General features: G+C 37.2%; 1 protein-coding gene across 1 annotated transcript in view; it reads right to left on the bottom strand.

The window, feature by feature from the left end:
* The window catches only part of JPH1 (junctophilin 1), a 77,186-nt gene extending 61,326 nt beyond the window's left edge, over window positions 1-15,860 (bottom strand). The window contains exon 1 of the mRNA XM_009891892.1: window positions 15,108-15,860. Within this exon, the coding sequence (XP_009890194.1) occupies window positions 15,108-15,835 (728 nt within the window). The 5' untranslated portion in view covers window positions 15,836-15,860. The remainder of the gene's footprint in view (window positions 1-15,107) is intronic.
* Window positions 15,861-16,073: the final 213 nt, after the last annotated feature.

Genomic DNA, 16,073 nt, shown 5'->3' with positions numbered 1-16,073 from the left:
AGCAGACAGAATGTGACATATGGATTCATTACAGAAGCTCCATTGTTTCCAAAGGGATAGGACTAAAAGGTTCTTTTAGTTCCTTTGCAATTCATAAAATAAGCCCAGAATTTTAGTTTTTCTGGGAATTACGAAGAGTGGACACCTAAGACAGCATACTGAGAACCTAAAGGTTTCCTTCAGTAGTAACTGGGCTGTGTCTCTACTTACGGTCTAGCTGGGAACTTCTAGTGTCTTGGCTTTGGCCTGTTAACTACCTGCGACTCGCACAAAACATGCAACTCAGAAAGAGCTCTGCTCCATCAGTGGTGTCCTGCTGTCACTGGAAACAGTGGGAGTTTTGCTGTTGATGTCAGCATGGCCAACATTTAGTATTTCACCGATGGATTATGTGAAGAGTAAACTAAAAACCTGCCAGGTTCAGCTCAGACTTTAGTTACAGGGTAAATGGACTATAAGCCATTTATCTGTTCTTTGATTGAAACTTTAGAAAGTGATGTTTTGTCTGCTCCTAAAGAGAGTAACATCACAGGAAGTACTTTAATAGGAAGGTGGACTTTAAAAACTCTTGACCAGATTTGTCCCCTTCATTTGCTGAGTAGCAAGCTGTATGCTCCTTCCCAGCTTCTCTTCACCTCAGAATGAGTCTAGCAGCAGCAGCTGATCAGAGCATGTAAAGTCAGCTCATTCCTTCAGAATGAAAGATAAAATAAAAAGCAGCAAAACAAACACCTTCCACTGCTACCATAGTCTCATTATCATTTTTTGCATAATTGACCTCTAGGATTAATAAAGGTGTCCTTCAGGACTTCATGGTGTCCTTCAGGGTCATGAAAGGGCAGGGTATTTCAAATTATAACATGGAAGCATTTGAGTCTTTTCATATTAAAATCCCACAAAATTCTCTCCACTCTGACAGTAGTTTTTGGTCGATTTAACAAGAAAAGAATTATCTCATATCAACAATATTAATACGCTCCTATGCATGACAAGGATCCCCCATTTCCTGCTTTCACTTAGAAATACCAGAATCTGAATCATGCCAATCTTTCCTTGTTCTTGCTATTGAAGAATATAGGTCTTCCACTTTAAAATGCCTGTGCTTGAACTCACTGCTTTATTCACTAGATTCAACATAATCCTCTTACCTAAGTCTTTTTTTTTTTTAAAAAAAAAAAATTATAAAAAACTGTGACTATTTCCTTTGGGCACAAATGTTAAGTAATATTTCAGCAGCAGAAAGGCAGAATAGACAGTCATAATGCCTTGATACCATTCTCTGTAGTGGTTAGTAGCAACTGCGTACACCCCAACATCCACAGGCAGAGACTAGTTATTTCCTTTTGAGAAGAAACTAAAGACTTGAAGACTAGAAGCCTGGGATTTCTTTCCTTGTAATTCACAAGGAAAAGAGAGAGCAAAAAACCCCCTTGTTTATTGTTACCAGTACAGTGCTTTTGAAGACTATATTCTCAGATTTAAACAAAACAACAGGGCCCTAAAAAAAACCCCCACAGGAAATCATCTCCTCATTGCTCCTGTTATTATTAGTGAGTATATTTTGCTAACACTTGCAAGATGACAAGTAGACTAGGTTCCATCATTTCAATCATTTATAACATATATGATGAACAGGCCCTAGGGCCCATACAACTTAAAAGATGAGACAGAACGTGTTGAGATAAATATTCCAGACAGAATGGAGTGAGAGCAAATAGAAGAGCAATAGCGTGTTATTTAATCAGAAACAAATAGTAGCAACTCCAGCTCTCTAGTCATACTCCACAAGACACGACTCTCAGATGAGTCTCAGATGAACTCTGAGGAGGTTCTGAAAAAGGCATAGACTTCTCCCACTCACTTGTAAAGAACGTCATGGGTGAAAGCACAAAAAAGCTTGCTGAGGAAAGTTTGAAGCCTTTGTGTACATACTCCTCCAGAAGCAGCACATGAACAATGCTAGCTTTAAGATGATGCTGTATACTATGATAACTGCATTTTTTTGGCACTGAATAAAGGGAAAAAGGCCTAGTATTGAGCCTTTGTCTACAGGCATTGTTTCTGAGCAACACTGACCAAGTTAATGGGATATATCAAAGTATTTCAACAAAAGGTGCCCAATTACCTTTCAGGATGTTCTCATGCCCTTTAGCCAGCTGATAATATGTAGAGTCTTTTCCCTTGCATGCAAAGGGATTGCTCTGATGGCATCATTTCCTTTTTTCATGCATTCAGGTTTTTTTCTTTTTCATTACAGCTACACAATAGAAAAACAAACAGCAGGAAAGGATGTAACTGCAGACTAAGGTGACACTTGGTTGACCTTAGGATACAAGCAGATTTGTCTTGTTACATTCACAAAGAACAAAATCTTGCAGTCCTATCACAGGCAACTCAACCACAGGCAACAGTTCCATTGCAATACACAAGCTTTTTGCCATAGAGAAATTTTAAAAAGCCAGCAATCTACAAAGTTACCTCATCACAAACATTGTTGATGAGCATTTCAGTCAACTGTCTATGCATTTAAATTGAGCCTCTTTCTCCTCCATTCACCAAGGCAAAGAGAATACTTTGAATTATAGCATCAACTTACTACTAGTCGTATTTATGCAGTCAAGTAGTGGAATAGCGTACTGAGAGATAAATCATTGAGATCTTTAAGGTAAATTTAGAGAAAAATCTTGACATGACAAAGATTTAATTAACGTAAGGGAGATAAATGCTTTTACTCCTGTTCTTGCCTTACAGGGGTCTCTGGAAAAGATTAACTCTAGAAAATCCTGTATTTCAAATGATACAGGAACTGCAGAAAAAAGCTCTACAGCTGGTCATTGTGATCAAATCTTCTCTTGCATAAGTAAAGAGCTTTCTAGAAAAATGAGTCATCTTATTTCAGAGTACCATGGCCCTCAGCAGTGGGTCTGATCTAAATTAGTATTCGTTAAAAAATACCCCTCTGCCAAAACAAACCACAAACCCAAAGAAAACATCAGAAATACCGCCCTTGGGTGACCAAAAAAAGAAGGAATATATCGTATAAAAGCAGCAGCATTTTCAAATTTTGAAGTGACAATGGTTATCAGAAGCTTTCAGTAAATCCTACTTTTAACATTTTGAATGAAAAATTATATTAAAAAAAAGATATATTTGAAACTCTGAAAGAAGATCTGATGTAAACCAAAACCTGTTTTCACTTGATGTGCTGTAAAATGCAGATTTCTAAAATGCACCACAGCATGAGACCAGCAGCCAGCAGAAATCGGATGGTTATATAATTTGGTGGTTAAGCAAAGATATTTTTAGTGCTTTGCTAATCCATCTAATGCATTTCTTTCCAAGAGAAGAAAATGAATTATGCTGATAGCAATAAAAGGGTCAAACACAGGGATATTGACAAGGAATTTACATTTTTTAGAAAATAAAAAAGTATCTCAAATTATTCTTAACGGTATCCATTCCTAAGCAAGGCTTATCAGTGATTGGGAATGGGTGACACTTATACCTAAATAATTGAACAGAAGAGCTAAAACAAAGAAGGAAAACTCACAAAAACGCTTTAAGCAGCAATTTCGTAATGCAAAACAACCTGATGACACATCAAGATAATCAAGCAAATAGAAAATTAAGTGTCTAGGCAATTTCTGAATAGCTTATGAAGTTTATGCTACATGGGAATCCTGAAGCAACTTGTACTTTTTCTGGAAAAAAATAGCACTTTTTGGAGAACAGACAGTAAAGCAACCATAAAGAGATACTAATATATTTTTATAATAGTTCTAAAATTCAGGACTTCATTTTTTTCTCGCAGCTCCTTTCACTACACTGTTGCTGCATTAATGTTAAATGCTTAATATAATAAGTAATAAATTCTTGATATCGTATTTAAAGTCTTTCACAAAAATATATGACTATGAAACTAAGAAAAGGTGGGTTTACAATGCTTGCTATTATGGCTATTAACAGAATCTTGCTATTCATTTCCCCTTACAGTCTGCTTCATCTCGGAAGGAAAACATACTTAAACTGAAAGCATGGGAATAGGAGGGGCAAAGCACACCAAACAATTTTCTAAACAGTAAATATTCTTGAAAAAGATAACCTGAGTTAACCCCCTCCTTACTGTAATCGGAAACAAAATACAGCGGACTTAACTGTTCGAATTTCTTATTTAATCTATTTTAAAGTTTTGTTTATTAATAGAAGGAAATGTCAAAGTTGCATACAAAATGCTTGTCTCCTCAGCTGACTTGCACATAAGCAAGTTCAATTCCCTTGAAACTTCTACTTGCAAAATGAGATAATTCAGTGTCAAAAAAAGGAAAAGATCAGAACACCTTGGAGATGCGAGTTAGTTTACTAAGGAAAAGACAATAAATGGTTTCAGAGTCAGACAGATGATATCAAATGGTTTTAAGTGTAACAGTGAGTGTGTAAAAGCAGATAACCCAAGAGGAAACCGTCACCAAAATTCTGCAAAGTGAATTTCTGTTCAAAATCAGAACTATTTTCTTGAATGGATTAAGCAGTGCTGGGTTATACATCCACTTGAATATGCATTTTCATGTACCGGCAAATTCTAGGCAAATTGATTCTCTTTTTCAGAGAAAAGGATCCTTTTAAGTATCAATTAGAAACACTGAAAGCAGAACAGAATTCCTTAAATTGTTGGGGACCTTGAACAAGCAAGCAAGGCTTCTGAAGATAGTTTAAGCTGACTTTTCTCTGACTGGCCTATGGAGACTCTGAGCGTTCTCTGAACTGTCAACAAAAAATGCCTGCATTATTACAAACAGCTGATTAACTATGTTGTGAAATAGCAAATAAATGGAAGCCAGCTCACAGGTTTTGCCAGACCGATGCTCATACGACCCCTACTCAAATACCAGAGCACAATTTAACATTTCTGAGGACTTTTGTTTATACTGGTCCAAAATTTAACAGTGTTTTATATCAAAATTATTCCAGTCTGGCTTTATCATTGCTGGAAATAGCAAAAAAAATAGGCGTACAACAAAGTGGCAGAGATTTCTGATAGGTAAGCTATCTGCACTGTATTCCGAGCTTCTTGAAAGAGACATCAGCTCTTTCATACTGTTAGCTCTCCACTAAGGTCCACAGCCAAAGCTCATCACGTTATGCAGGGACTGTATCTGTCAGCAGTTAACTTAACTATTACACAGACCTCAAGACCACTTTTATAGCTTTTTAATCATCATAAGTGCAAAGAGCAGCTGAATTCAAATTAAATATCCATTACATCTCAGAGTTAGAACTTAAGAGTGAACTGTTAAAAGTCATTTAGAGCATATTCTGATCAACTAAAATTTAAAGAAAACACCAAATCAAATTTAGCACAATCTCCTTGGTGAACTTACTCAGAACCATAATTTTCACTAATTGCTCTCTGCATTGTCCACAGACCCAGCAAAGCTAAAAGCTAAATGCTATCCACTTTTCTAATCCTTCTGCTAACAAAGGTTCATTCCAGAGCTCACTAAGCAGTTTTTCCATCAGAAATGCATTGCATCTGTGCGTATCACAGCCACAGATTTTGATGTCAAAATGCTCAGTGTCTTTTCTTCATAACAAGTAGTAGCAGTACAGCAGATTATATTTTTGATAAAGTTCAATTATGAACAAGTAATACGAGTAGATTTTTTGCAGGTGATCTGAATTTTTAGCATACAAAATATACCCCAATTTTATCTGTCCCATTTCAGTCTTTAAACAAAATTTATTTCTGAAACAGGTATAAAGTCTGCATTAGAAAAAGCCCAGACTCTTCACCAATATGGCATACCCTAACAAACATTGCTTGGGATTATAAAACATCCAGTATGATTTTTTTCTGATAATTCATTATCAATCAATATTCCTACTTGTACATCGTACCATTAAGAAACTCTGAATGCCTGGCAATATTAGACCTCCCAAAATGAATTAGTTTTGCACAAGGAATCTAGCCACCATGAGAAGAAAGGGAAAGCCTCTTCACCAGAAACTATCAACTATTACTTCAACAGATCTGTACAAATGAAACATTTCTGAATAACAGAAAAGGTCACCAGCTTATCTATTCTGTTGATATGTATAGAACTGACAAATGTCATTCCCACCTTTGTTGCTAATCTGTAATTTCCAGAAACATACTGTTCTCTGAAGCACAAAATAATCCTATGAATGGTAATATATTTACGAACATTACAGAATGGGCATAATTACTGGATTTTTAGTAAAACTGAAATTAAGCTCTTGATCAAGATGTGTTAAGGTAGAAGCAGGACTCCGAAGAGCAGACACAAGAAAAAGACTCCTAAATGCTTAAGATGGTTCACACCACTGCATCTGCACAAAGCATTCTGACAATTGACATCTGTTGACTCACACTCTAAACTTTTGGTTTCCTTATTATTCCTGAAATACATTTTGTATCTTACTGCTTGGCAACATGTTCTTTGCCTTCAAGATATTCCCAAGATGCTTATACAATAGCCATCATAAATTCCTGTAAGTGACGGAGCTTAAAAAGTGAACTCGGGGTGAATACACACACAGAGCCCATTCCTACGAAGTCACCTCAGCTTAGTCATAACTAAGATTTCTTGGTGTTATTTCTTTTCCCTGTGGAAGTCAAGTTGCTAACCATGAACAGGTATGAAACCTTAGCTCCAAATAAGAGCAAATCCAGGCTATGATGCATGTCCACATCTGCCAAAAGACCCCTTCAACAATGAAAATCTTTGTCTTGCTTGTTTCTACGCTTAGATTTTAAGCCCTTATGCATAGCTGTAAGACTGACATCCAACACATTTATTTATGAAGTGATCTAAAAATTCAGAGAAAGAAAGATCTTTGTAATGACTCACACCAAAACCAGAAAACAAAGTAAAAGCAGCAGCAAAATGACCACTCCCTCATTTTATATATGCCAGTAAACTGAGGCAAGCACAAAGTGGAGATGCTGCATTATAGCAATAAGGTAACAAAACAAGCCTTAACAGCAGCCTACCAGATTCAGAGTGGTAAGAGAAAAGAGAAATATATGCCTTTCTTCTTAAACTCACAGGACAAAACAACTGAGAACTCGCATTTAACTGATTTCATACTAGCCAGATGCTAATAAAGAATTTTTTTGCTTTCAAGTACAAACCAGTAATACCACTTTTTCCCATCAATCTCTGCTTTTAATGTAGTAGGACCAAAGTTCATCATTCCTCACCAGAAACTCTTTGAAACCTAAGTGAAGGAAATTAAGATTAAAAAAAAAAAAAAGAGAAGAAATGCTTAAGTGAATAAAAAATTAGTTCAGAAACAGAATATCATGGAATAGATTAACTGATTGTTTTTCCAAAATGAGCAGGTTTACTCCTGGATATCCACAGGGCTCAGGGCCGAGAACCCATGACGTTCATAAACATCGGGGAAAAGGTGCGAACAGCTAAGTGGCAGGACTTGTGAATGTCAGTGTTACAGAAGAGAAGTCTAAGGGACAACTGCAAAGAAGGGCTGCACAAAGCTCACTGGTCACTCTTAAATGGCAAATGAAGTTCAATTAAAGTGTAAGAGTGATGTGCAAGGCAAAACAACCCTAACTTCACACATAAAGTGGCTTTGAGGTGACCTCTGGAACTCTGGGGAGACTACATCTATATAGCAGAACTGGGAAAACATCTAGAGGACAACAAGAATAATCAATAGGTTGTTTCAGATGTTAAACATTTACATGGGCTGGAGGGAAGACAAGCTCATAAGGAGAAATTTACTCCTGGACACCAGCCACAAAGAGATTGCATGTCTGCCTCGCCGGACAATGAGAGCAGAGCCCTGTAGAAGAATGAAGAAGCAGAAAACATAACAAACAGAGCAGTAATAAAAGAGAAAAATCACAGCAAGGTAGGCAAAAGAATGCAAGTCGGTGTATGAAAATATATACACCAATGTCTATTAGATGTATAAAACAGAAAAATGTATTAATCACCAGAAAAAAAGAACAGAAGTCATAACATGTATCACTGATCAATTAGTATTCAAACAAACAGCATTATTCATTGAACTACATTAGTTTTCAGAGAATTAATCAATTATTATTTGGGAAATATACAATTAGATCAACATAGGGGACATTAACTAAATCATTTAAATGAGTATTTTTTTCTGCTGTAGTTATTCACTGGAAGACATCCTACTCTGTAGAATACTGATCAACAATCTTACAGTTAGATGACAACACATTTTCTTATTTCTTTGGAGAAAGGAGCTGGGAAGGTTCTGTATTAATTGGTTTACTCTGAGCAAAATATCAAGTAAATTATTCAAGCTCTGCCTAGTACTACTAGCCATATGTAGGTACTCGTACTAAATACAGTAGAAATATAAAATATCCTTTTGTTTTTGAAAATAGTTTTACAGCCATCAATAACGTAACTCTAATGGCTTTACACTATGGTTCATATGTGACTAACCAGTACAAATGATCCAGATTTTGTTTTTTAAAATGGAGATTTATTTCCATCACAGAAACTCTCTTGAAAGTCAGTAGAGACAGATGATGTTTACGGCTTAGCTTTTGAATAATTATTGTAATACAGATCAAAACTGAGATGCTGTGCAAGAACTAAGGCAAGAATCTGCATAACAGCTCATCTTCTTTGGCTAAAAAAAAAATTAAATTAGTCTTTTGTTAGTGTATCTCAGGATCCTAAAAAAAAAAAAGCATTACTGTTTTCACATACATCTGCTGGGCTGCCACTGTAAAGATTCTTTCAGCACCTAATTCAGCACCTAATTCAGCACCTTAGTTATTCTGGAAACTGGGCAAAAAATCCTCACCCATCTGAACAAAGAAACATTTAAAAAAGGCTTTGTATATTAAAAAAAGGCTTTCTTAGATGGTTATTTTAAAAGTAGTGGTGCAGTGTTGGTTCATTTATGTTTTGAAAGCAGAGAATATTTTCAATCTTACATTAGCAATCTCCTCATTTTAAACAAGTTAGAAAAGCAACTCTGGGGTAACAATTCTATGTCTAATACAAACATAAAATAAGACTGGCTATACTCCAGAACCTCCTTTTTTAAAAAAATACATCCATTTTCAGACTTATGGCTGTAGGTATGTGTATTTGATATAGGTAATTTGATCAAAAAGTTAAATACTTGAGGCTTTCTTAAATTTCCAGCTGAGGGATAGTACAGCAGTAATTTTGCATATTTTCAGGCACATAATCTTACTGCATTAAATACTAAGAAAAGAAATCAAATCTGTCTAGTGATGTTTATACAATTTGTATATTTCAAACAGATGTATTATTCATTCCCCAGCAAATAACAGAGGAATGGTCCAAGACTATGTTCTTTTACCAACGAGTTGTTTGTGAAATCTGAGTGAAAATGTGCCCCACTGAAGTTAGTGGTATAACTCCCACAGGATTCAACGAACATATGGTTTCCTCTAAAGAATGCAGAATTAACATTAAAATTACTATCCATAGTAGCTGAAGACTTATTTCAAGTTTTAGCACAGCATTTTATTTTTTATCTTCAAATAGGCTACGTAGTAAAATGATTAAAACTGATTTTGCTTTGAACCTAAGGCAGCTCTTTGTACTAAAGCAAGCAGTCTTATATAAATACCTTTGGTATTTGTTGGATCCTATTCCTAAACACAATGTTCATATTTCAGCTATAATAAGTAAAGCATCTCAAAGATGTGTGAGGCACTAGTCTTGCAAGTGTCCAGTTTAGTTTCTTGAGTAAAGTGAGATTGGTAGAGTCAGCTAAATCGATCAAGGAAAGCTGTGTGTGGTGCACATAATTCAGTGCCGTTTGGAATGATTGGCAGCTGCCATCTAGTGTGGACACAAACTATACTCCCACATGCATGTAATTCCAGGTCTCCCTAGAAATCACAGTTTGTTCAGGTCAAGCTGAGAGCAGTGGTCACACAAGGCAATGAAGGCAACAAAGGAAGTGGCTACTAAACCATTCAGTACTCCTTCCTGACAGTTCCACACACTTCACACAAACCCACCATGCGCAATACAGCATACCGAAACTTACTCTGAGTTAAGGTTATGAAAAATATAAGCACTGCTTTCTTATATAACTGTTGTACTGCGAACACTAGTGCTCTGGGGTGGACAACTGAGCCGCGCCATTCAGAAGGAGTTGCTGCCCAGTGACCTGAAGCCAACGCTAAGCACCCAGGCCCAGCCCTCAGGGTAAATCAGAGCTCTCTCAATCATCCTCAGCATTGAACACTACACAAGCCAGCTACTGGCTCCAGGAGGCCACTAAGACAGTGAGGGAGAGCAAGGACCCAAGAAAGCCCAGGCTGTAGCAGCGGGCTCCCTCCCAAAGAAAATCAGAATTGTTATACTGGGTCTCCACTACCTGGTCTATCCTCCTGCGGTCCCTCCATCAACTTGAGGCTCTTTCGCAGCTGCGCAGAGCAAAGCAGGCTGCTCATGACACAGGATCACAACCAGAGTTTTGGTAGTTTCTATTAAAAAAATAAAGGCTGAAACTAAGCCGTGGCATCTGTGGACTTGGACACAAACATTAAAAATGAAAGTGAGCTGTCTAAAAAAGCTACTCTGAAAAAGAAATCACTGCAGAACAGACACAAGTTAATCCCCCTTCAGCACTCCCCTTAAAAGGTCTTCCTGACTAGAGGCTTGCTAGTCACTGCTATCTGAGCACAGACAGCTAGTCAACAAGAAGGAACTGCTCTATGTTATTAGTTGCAAGATATTAATTTTACTGTTATCTTGATCTTGGGTCCTTTCACAGTCTTTTGCCAGTTTCTTTCTGTTTGTTGGGCACTGCCCTTTTCCCAGACTGCAAGGTCTCTAGACAGGGTAATTTGTTTGTGCAGTGCCTAACACAAAGGCACCATTATCCTTCACCAAACATCAGGTACTCATGTAATGAAAACTCATTACAATATTGCTTTTATGGTGGTCAAAAATTCTCACAGCATATTATGACAGTACACCTTACTTAAAACTCACTGACATCTTTGGAGTAATTAAAAGTATTTAGCTTCTGTGGAAAAAAAGAATAAAAAAGAAGATGCAATACTTGAACCTGCTTGTTTCATGACCTGAAAGATCAATGGAGTATAAGGAAAATAACAACAAGAATACATTTTTCTTTTGGTTTCTTCCTTTTCCTCCACACACTATCTTCTGATTCATATTTCTTACTCTTACTGTACTTTTTATCTTGTCCCTCTGTGTCTCTGCAAAGTATTTTCCTCAGAGAGTCAGCACTTAAATGAGAATTTCTGGTTGAGCACGAGGCAGAAAAAATCAGACGGGAGAAAAGAGCGGAAAAAAAAAAAAAAAAAAAATCCCTGGCTCCTTGTCTCTGAGAACTCAATTCTGAACCCTAATATTGACTTTATTCTAGAAAGAATCTGATACATGAAGAGTCATATATAAACAAACATCATTCCTTCTGCTTCCAGTGCTACATGTTTGCTTACAGGACTGATACATTTAAAAACAGCCAACGATACTGAGTATTAAAAGGTAGGTTTATGTTCAAACTCTGAAAATGAATTCTAAAAATGTCACTGTTTATACCACTGTAAGTATTGATAAAGGCAAAGTTAATATAATACACTAAATAGCTCCTTTAATGAGAACTTAAGTGATTGTCATACTAGGAAAGAAGTGGTCTAATGTAATTCTAGTTCATATTGAACTGCAGAGGGATACCTCCTTTGAATAAGACACAATGATGAAAAGTTCAAATTCCCTACAGTGAGAATTATTTGACATCCTCAAAACAAGTTTCTATTTGACTCTTGGTTGAGTGGACATTTGGGACTTTTTAACGTCTTTCAAAGGGCTCTTCCAAATGTACATCTTCCAGTGGTTGAAACATTTCACATGTGCTTGAAATAACAGAAAAGAATTTATTAAAAATTTCTGGAAGGCAGCTTTTTCTTTTAGGCAGCAACCCAAAAAAGGCATATAGAGTAAACCCGACTGCTTTTAGCAGAAGTGGGTTAGAGATTAATTTGAACTAATTGCTGCCAATACTAATGATTTTAAAAAGCCTTTTAATATTTTAAAAGGGAAAAATATTGAACATACTTCTGAAACTCCTCAAAGCCTGTGACTTTTACATTTACACCTTAATATTTTGTCTTAAATATAGATAGTAAGACAATAATACACAGTCAAGACTGTTAAGCTGCGTTATTTTAAAAGCATTTTTACTCATTTACTCATAAATTTATAATCTGTTTTGGATACAAATTTGTGTAGCAGAGGCTCGTAACTATTACGCTGATACAGCAGCTTTCTATATATCACACGGTTTTGTGATCTGTTATCTTCCGAGAAATGCTGCTATTACTTGTAAAACACCTCAGTAAAAATGCCTCAAAACCCCAAAGGTTGAGTCAGGAGAGCAAATGTAAATTCAGGTTCAGCGAAGCACCTCTTACCCCAACTTTTAGATTTGTCTTTGTACACCAAACTCCCATTTTAGATAAAGGAAGACTACACAGATTATTAAAGAGGACTTTTAGACATAAGAAGACATCAGGAATATAAAGCAGAACAGTGGTTGGTCTTGTTGATGACTGTGTGGACATCTGTCACAGGTCAAACTACCAGCCAAATCTGTCATGACCAGCAGGGAGCTATGAAGAGGAGAGTATGGTCTGGTTTCATTCGGCTGAGCAAACATTTTGGGAATAAACAATACAGGAAGAACAGCATACAACTCAAAGCTGTGTTGAAAAGGAAGGTATCTGGCTCAGAGTCAGGGTTTCTAGCTCTTTGGCATGGAAACCTGGACATTTGATGGTTTTGGGGGTGAGAAGAGGTCTGTCTAGAGAGTTCTTCCACTAATGGAATGGAAATCTACAGTAAGCACACATTGCTGGTGACATCTGCCAGGTCTGAAACACAGGTGGTTTTACAGGCCAGTGTGCAGTGAGGTTATGCCACATGGGCAGAACCATCTTTGTATTACACATTAGAGAAATGAAAAAAGGCACTACTCCTGGACTTTTTTGTGTAGTAGTGATCGTTAGGAAACAGACAAGACCACGATCCTCACATTCATCTAATACATTGCAGGCAGAAGGATTAATATATTATTAATATATCACTTTGGTAAAAAAGCGGTCCCAAACCAATACTGGTCCTCAAGTCCCAGTGGGACAGAAGCAAATTCTTTCATCCTGAAACCGCACCAGTCCGGTCAGCCTAGAGTTTATCAACTGTTCAAAGCTAAAATTTCTTCCTCAATGCTCTATAATATCTCCTCCAGACAATCTGTCTCTTAGACAGTCAGCACTACTGACTCTGCCAGTATGACAGTCCCTTAGTTCACATAATGCCATGGTGTTGCTCCCACTGGTTGACACTAACAGCAATTCTGAAAACTTAAGAGATGGGAAGGGTTGTGTCACCCTTACTAAGCGAGTCCAACAAGCACTCACAAGTGAAGTTAATGTACTCTTTATGCCTGATGTTGCCTGAGTAGGTATCAGGTCTCTTTGCCTTTGACTCAGTGCCAGCCCTTCTTAAAGAGGAAGTGCATACACTGTGCCTTGTAACCCAATGGTCACAGACTACAGCTTTTTAATAGTTTTATACGGACTGGGAGCAGTGACTCCCCCTATCCCTACATCCCATCCCCTCATTTTTTTCAGAACTAGGGCTTATTATGTACTGACAGAACATGAGTGGGATCCAGTAATTTCTTAAAGTTAGCTATTACTGACCTGCTTTGCTAATATGGTATGCTATCATATAATACTTTACATATATTTATAGAAGTAATTGAGTATATGCTACCCCTAGTTACTTGGGTGACCATTGCTCAGAAAGGTTCTTTAACAGTATGCTAAATTCTTCATGTTTGTGTCTCAACTACTTTTCACTATGAGCCATTCATGTATTCAAGCTTTCCCATTTAGGCAGTTTTTGGGTTTTTGTGTATTCTTTATGACTGTCAGAAAAAGGATAGTGACTGAGCACACGCTACTGACCACACTAAATCAGGAATCACTTGTTCAGCTCTAAGTGTAATGTGACATCCTTTTTCTGAAATAGCACGAAGATTTTTTTCCGTGCACATTTCTGAGCTCTTTTTTGATCCACAGCGTATTCCAAGAAAAGCCTGCCTGAGGAAACAAACTAGAACTAACAACAGAGAAACTGCCACAGAAACTTATTGGAAGGCATTAAAAATTAAATAGCTTTTTAAAGAGCTCTCAGACTTAATAGTAAAACCTATTAAAATTGTCTATACTGATTTAATTTGTAACAATTCCATTTCAGGCAAATTTGCTTGGTTGTTGGTTAGGAGTTCAAAGTGAAAATGACATTTTTTTCCCCGCTAATACTCACATACCTCTCCTATCTCAAACACTTGGCAGAAGATGGGGAGAAGATGACCACGACTATTTAAAGTGGTGGTCATAAGATCTGGACGAATTCAGGCTGCAGGAGAAACATGCTCTAAAGCAAGAAGAGTTTTCACACAGAACTCTTTTGGCAGATATTGCCCTGGCAACCAAATCAACAGCCTCGAAACACAAGAACCTCAACCATTATTCTTACCCTGTTCACACCAGTCTCTCAGATAAACAGACGCATCTAAAGATGCTCAATGTCAAATGGGCAACTTCAGTGAGTGTCAGATGCTATGCCAAAAATCAACAACACAGTAAACGTAACTGGAGCATGCTTATGGAAGATCTTCAATCTTCACTTCATCCCCCAAATCATTCTCTACCTTTCCTCACTAGTTTTATTTTCCAAACAGGTTTAAAGGTATAACGCAGCACCCCTTGAGTGAACGCACAAATGTATGAAATGGAAATTTATGTTCACAGTATGTTATGGAACATATATGAACACATTTACTCGAATGAGTTGAAGTTCTAAGTTTCAAATGTGTAATGCCACTAAAGTCAACGGAGTTACACATGTGAAAGGTAAGCAAGTACTTAGTGAAGACAACATTTACACCCATGCACTTTGTAGTCTTTTCTCAACAATAAGAGCTCATATATTGTAACACATTTTTGTTTCTGAAAATTCAGTGATGAACAACTTCATTTTACAATAACATACCTTGAAGTTGCAATTTCCACTTTGGTTTTTGCCATGGCAGCTGCTCGCTGTGCACCCTCTATTGCTCTATCCACCTTTTCTCTAGTTTTTGTGTTTCGTATTGGTATAAGTTGCTTTCTTATTCCACGGACCAAAACGTTATTTTTATATTTTCCCTCTTCTTTGGTGCCATCTGGAAACATGGTACATCCATATCCATGCCTCCTGTTATTTAGCCATTCTCCTTCATATTTCATACCATTTGAACGCTCACTAATACCAAAACCACTGCGCTTGTCATTCTTCCATTCACCCATATAGGTTTCTGTAGTGGTGGCATCAACATGGTCTTCCATAGGGCAATAATCACAGTCACCATCTCCAAAACTAATTGTAGAGTTGGCATCACTAGAACTAATTCTGCTCATAGCAGCATCACTCCTGACAGAGCTCCGTTTGCTAGATATCGATGACCTAGATTCAGATTTTCTAAGTTTTATACTACCAAGAAGGGATCCTCTTCTGAATAAGCCTCCTTTTTTCTTAATGCCCATCGCTTCCGGATCACTGTGAAAATTGAGCACAAAACCTCCTCTTGTTCCAGCCGGACTGTCTGAAGTGACGTCATGCAGAACAGTGCCATTGCTCTGCTCGCTTCGAAGTGAAGCTAGAGACGTTCGGAGGGGTGAACGGATCACAGTTGCCATGCCATAGGGTACACTCTGACGTACACCATATCCATGTCGCATTCCTCCTGTCCATTGCCCCTGGTATGTACCTTTTAAAGTAATAGGGAGAAATTAAATTTAGGAAGCTGTAGAAGACCTAGCACTCTACATGCAGTATGCTACAGGCAATACTATGCTGTCAGCTCTGTGTTTGGTAAGAAGAAATGCAGAAAAATTGCAGCACAAGACACAGCAGATAAACTAATTTTGTTACTTGTTTTTCTCATAAATTATTTTTCCTCTTAATAAAGCCTTCACT

Source organism: Charadrius vociferus, unplaced genomic scaffold (assembly GCF_000708025.1).
Source record: "Charadrius vociferus isolate BGI_N301 unplaced genomic scaffold, ASM70802v2 scaffold15, whole genome shotgun sequence".
Taxonomy (NCBI): Eukaryota; Metazoa; Chordata; class Aves; order Charadriiformes; family Charadriidae; genus Charadrius; species Charadrius vociferus.
Note: the sequence above shows the minus strand (reverse complement) of the source record. Positions and strands in the feature narration are given on the sequence as shown.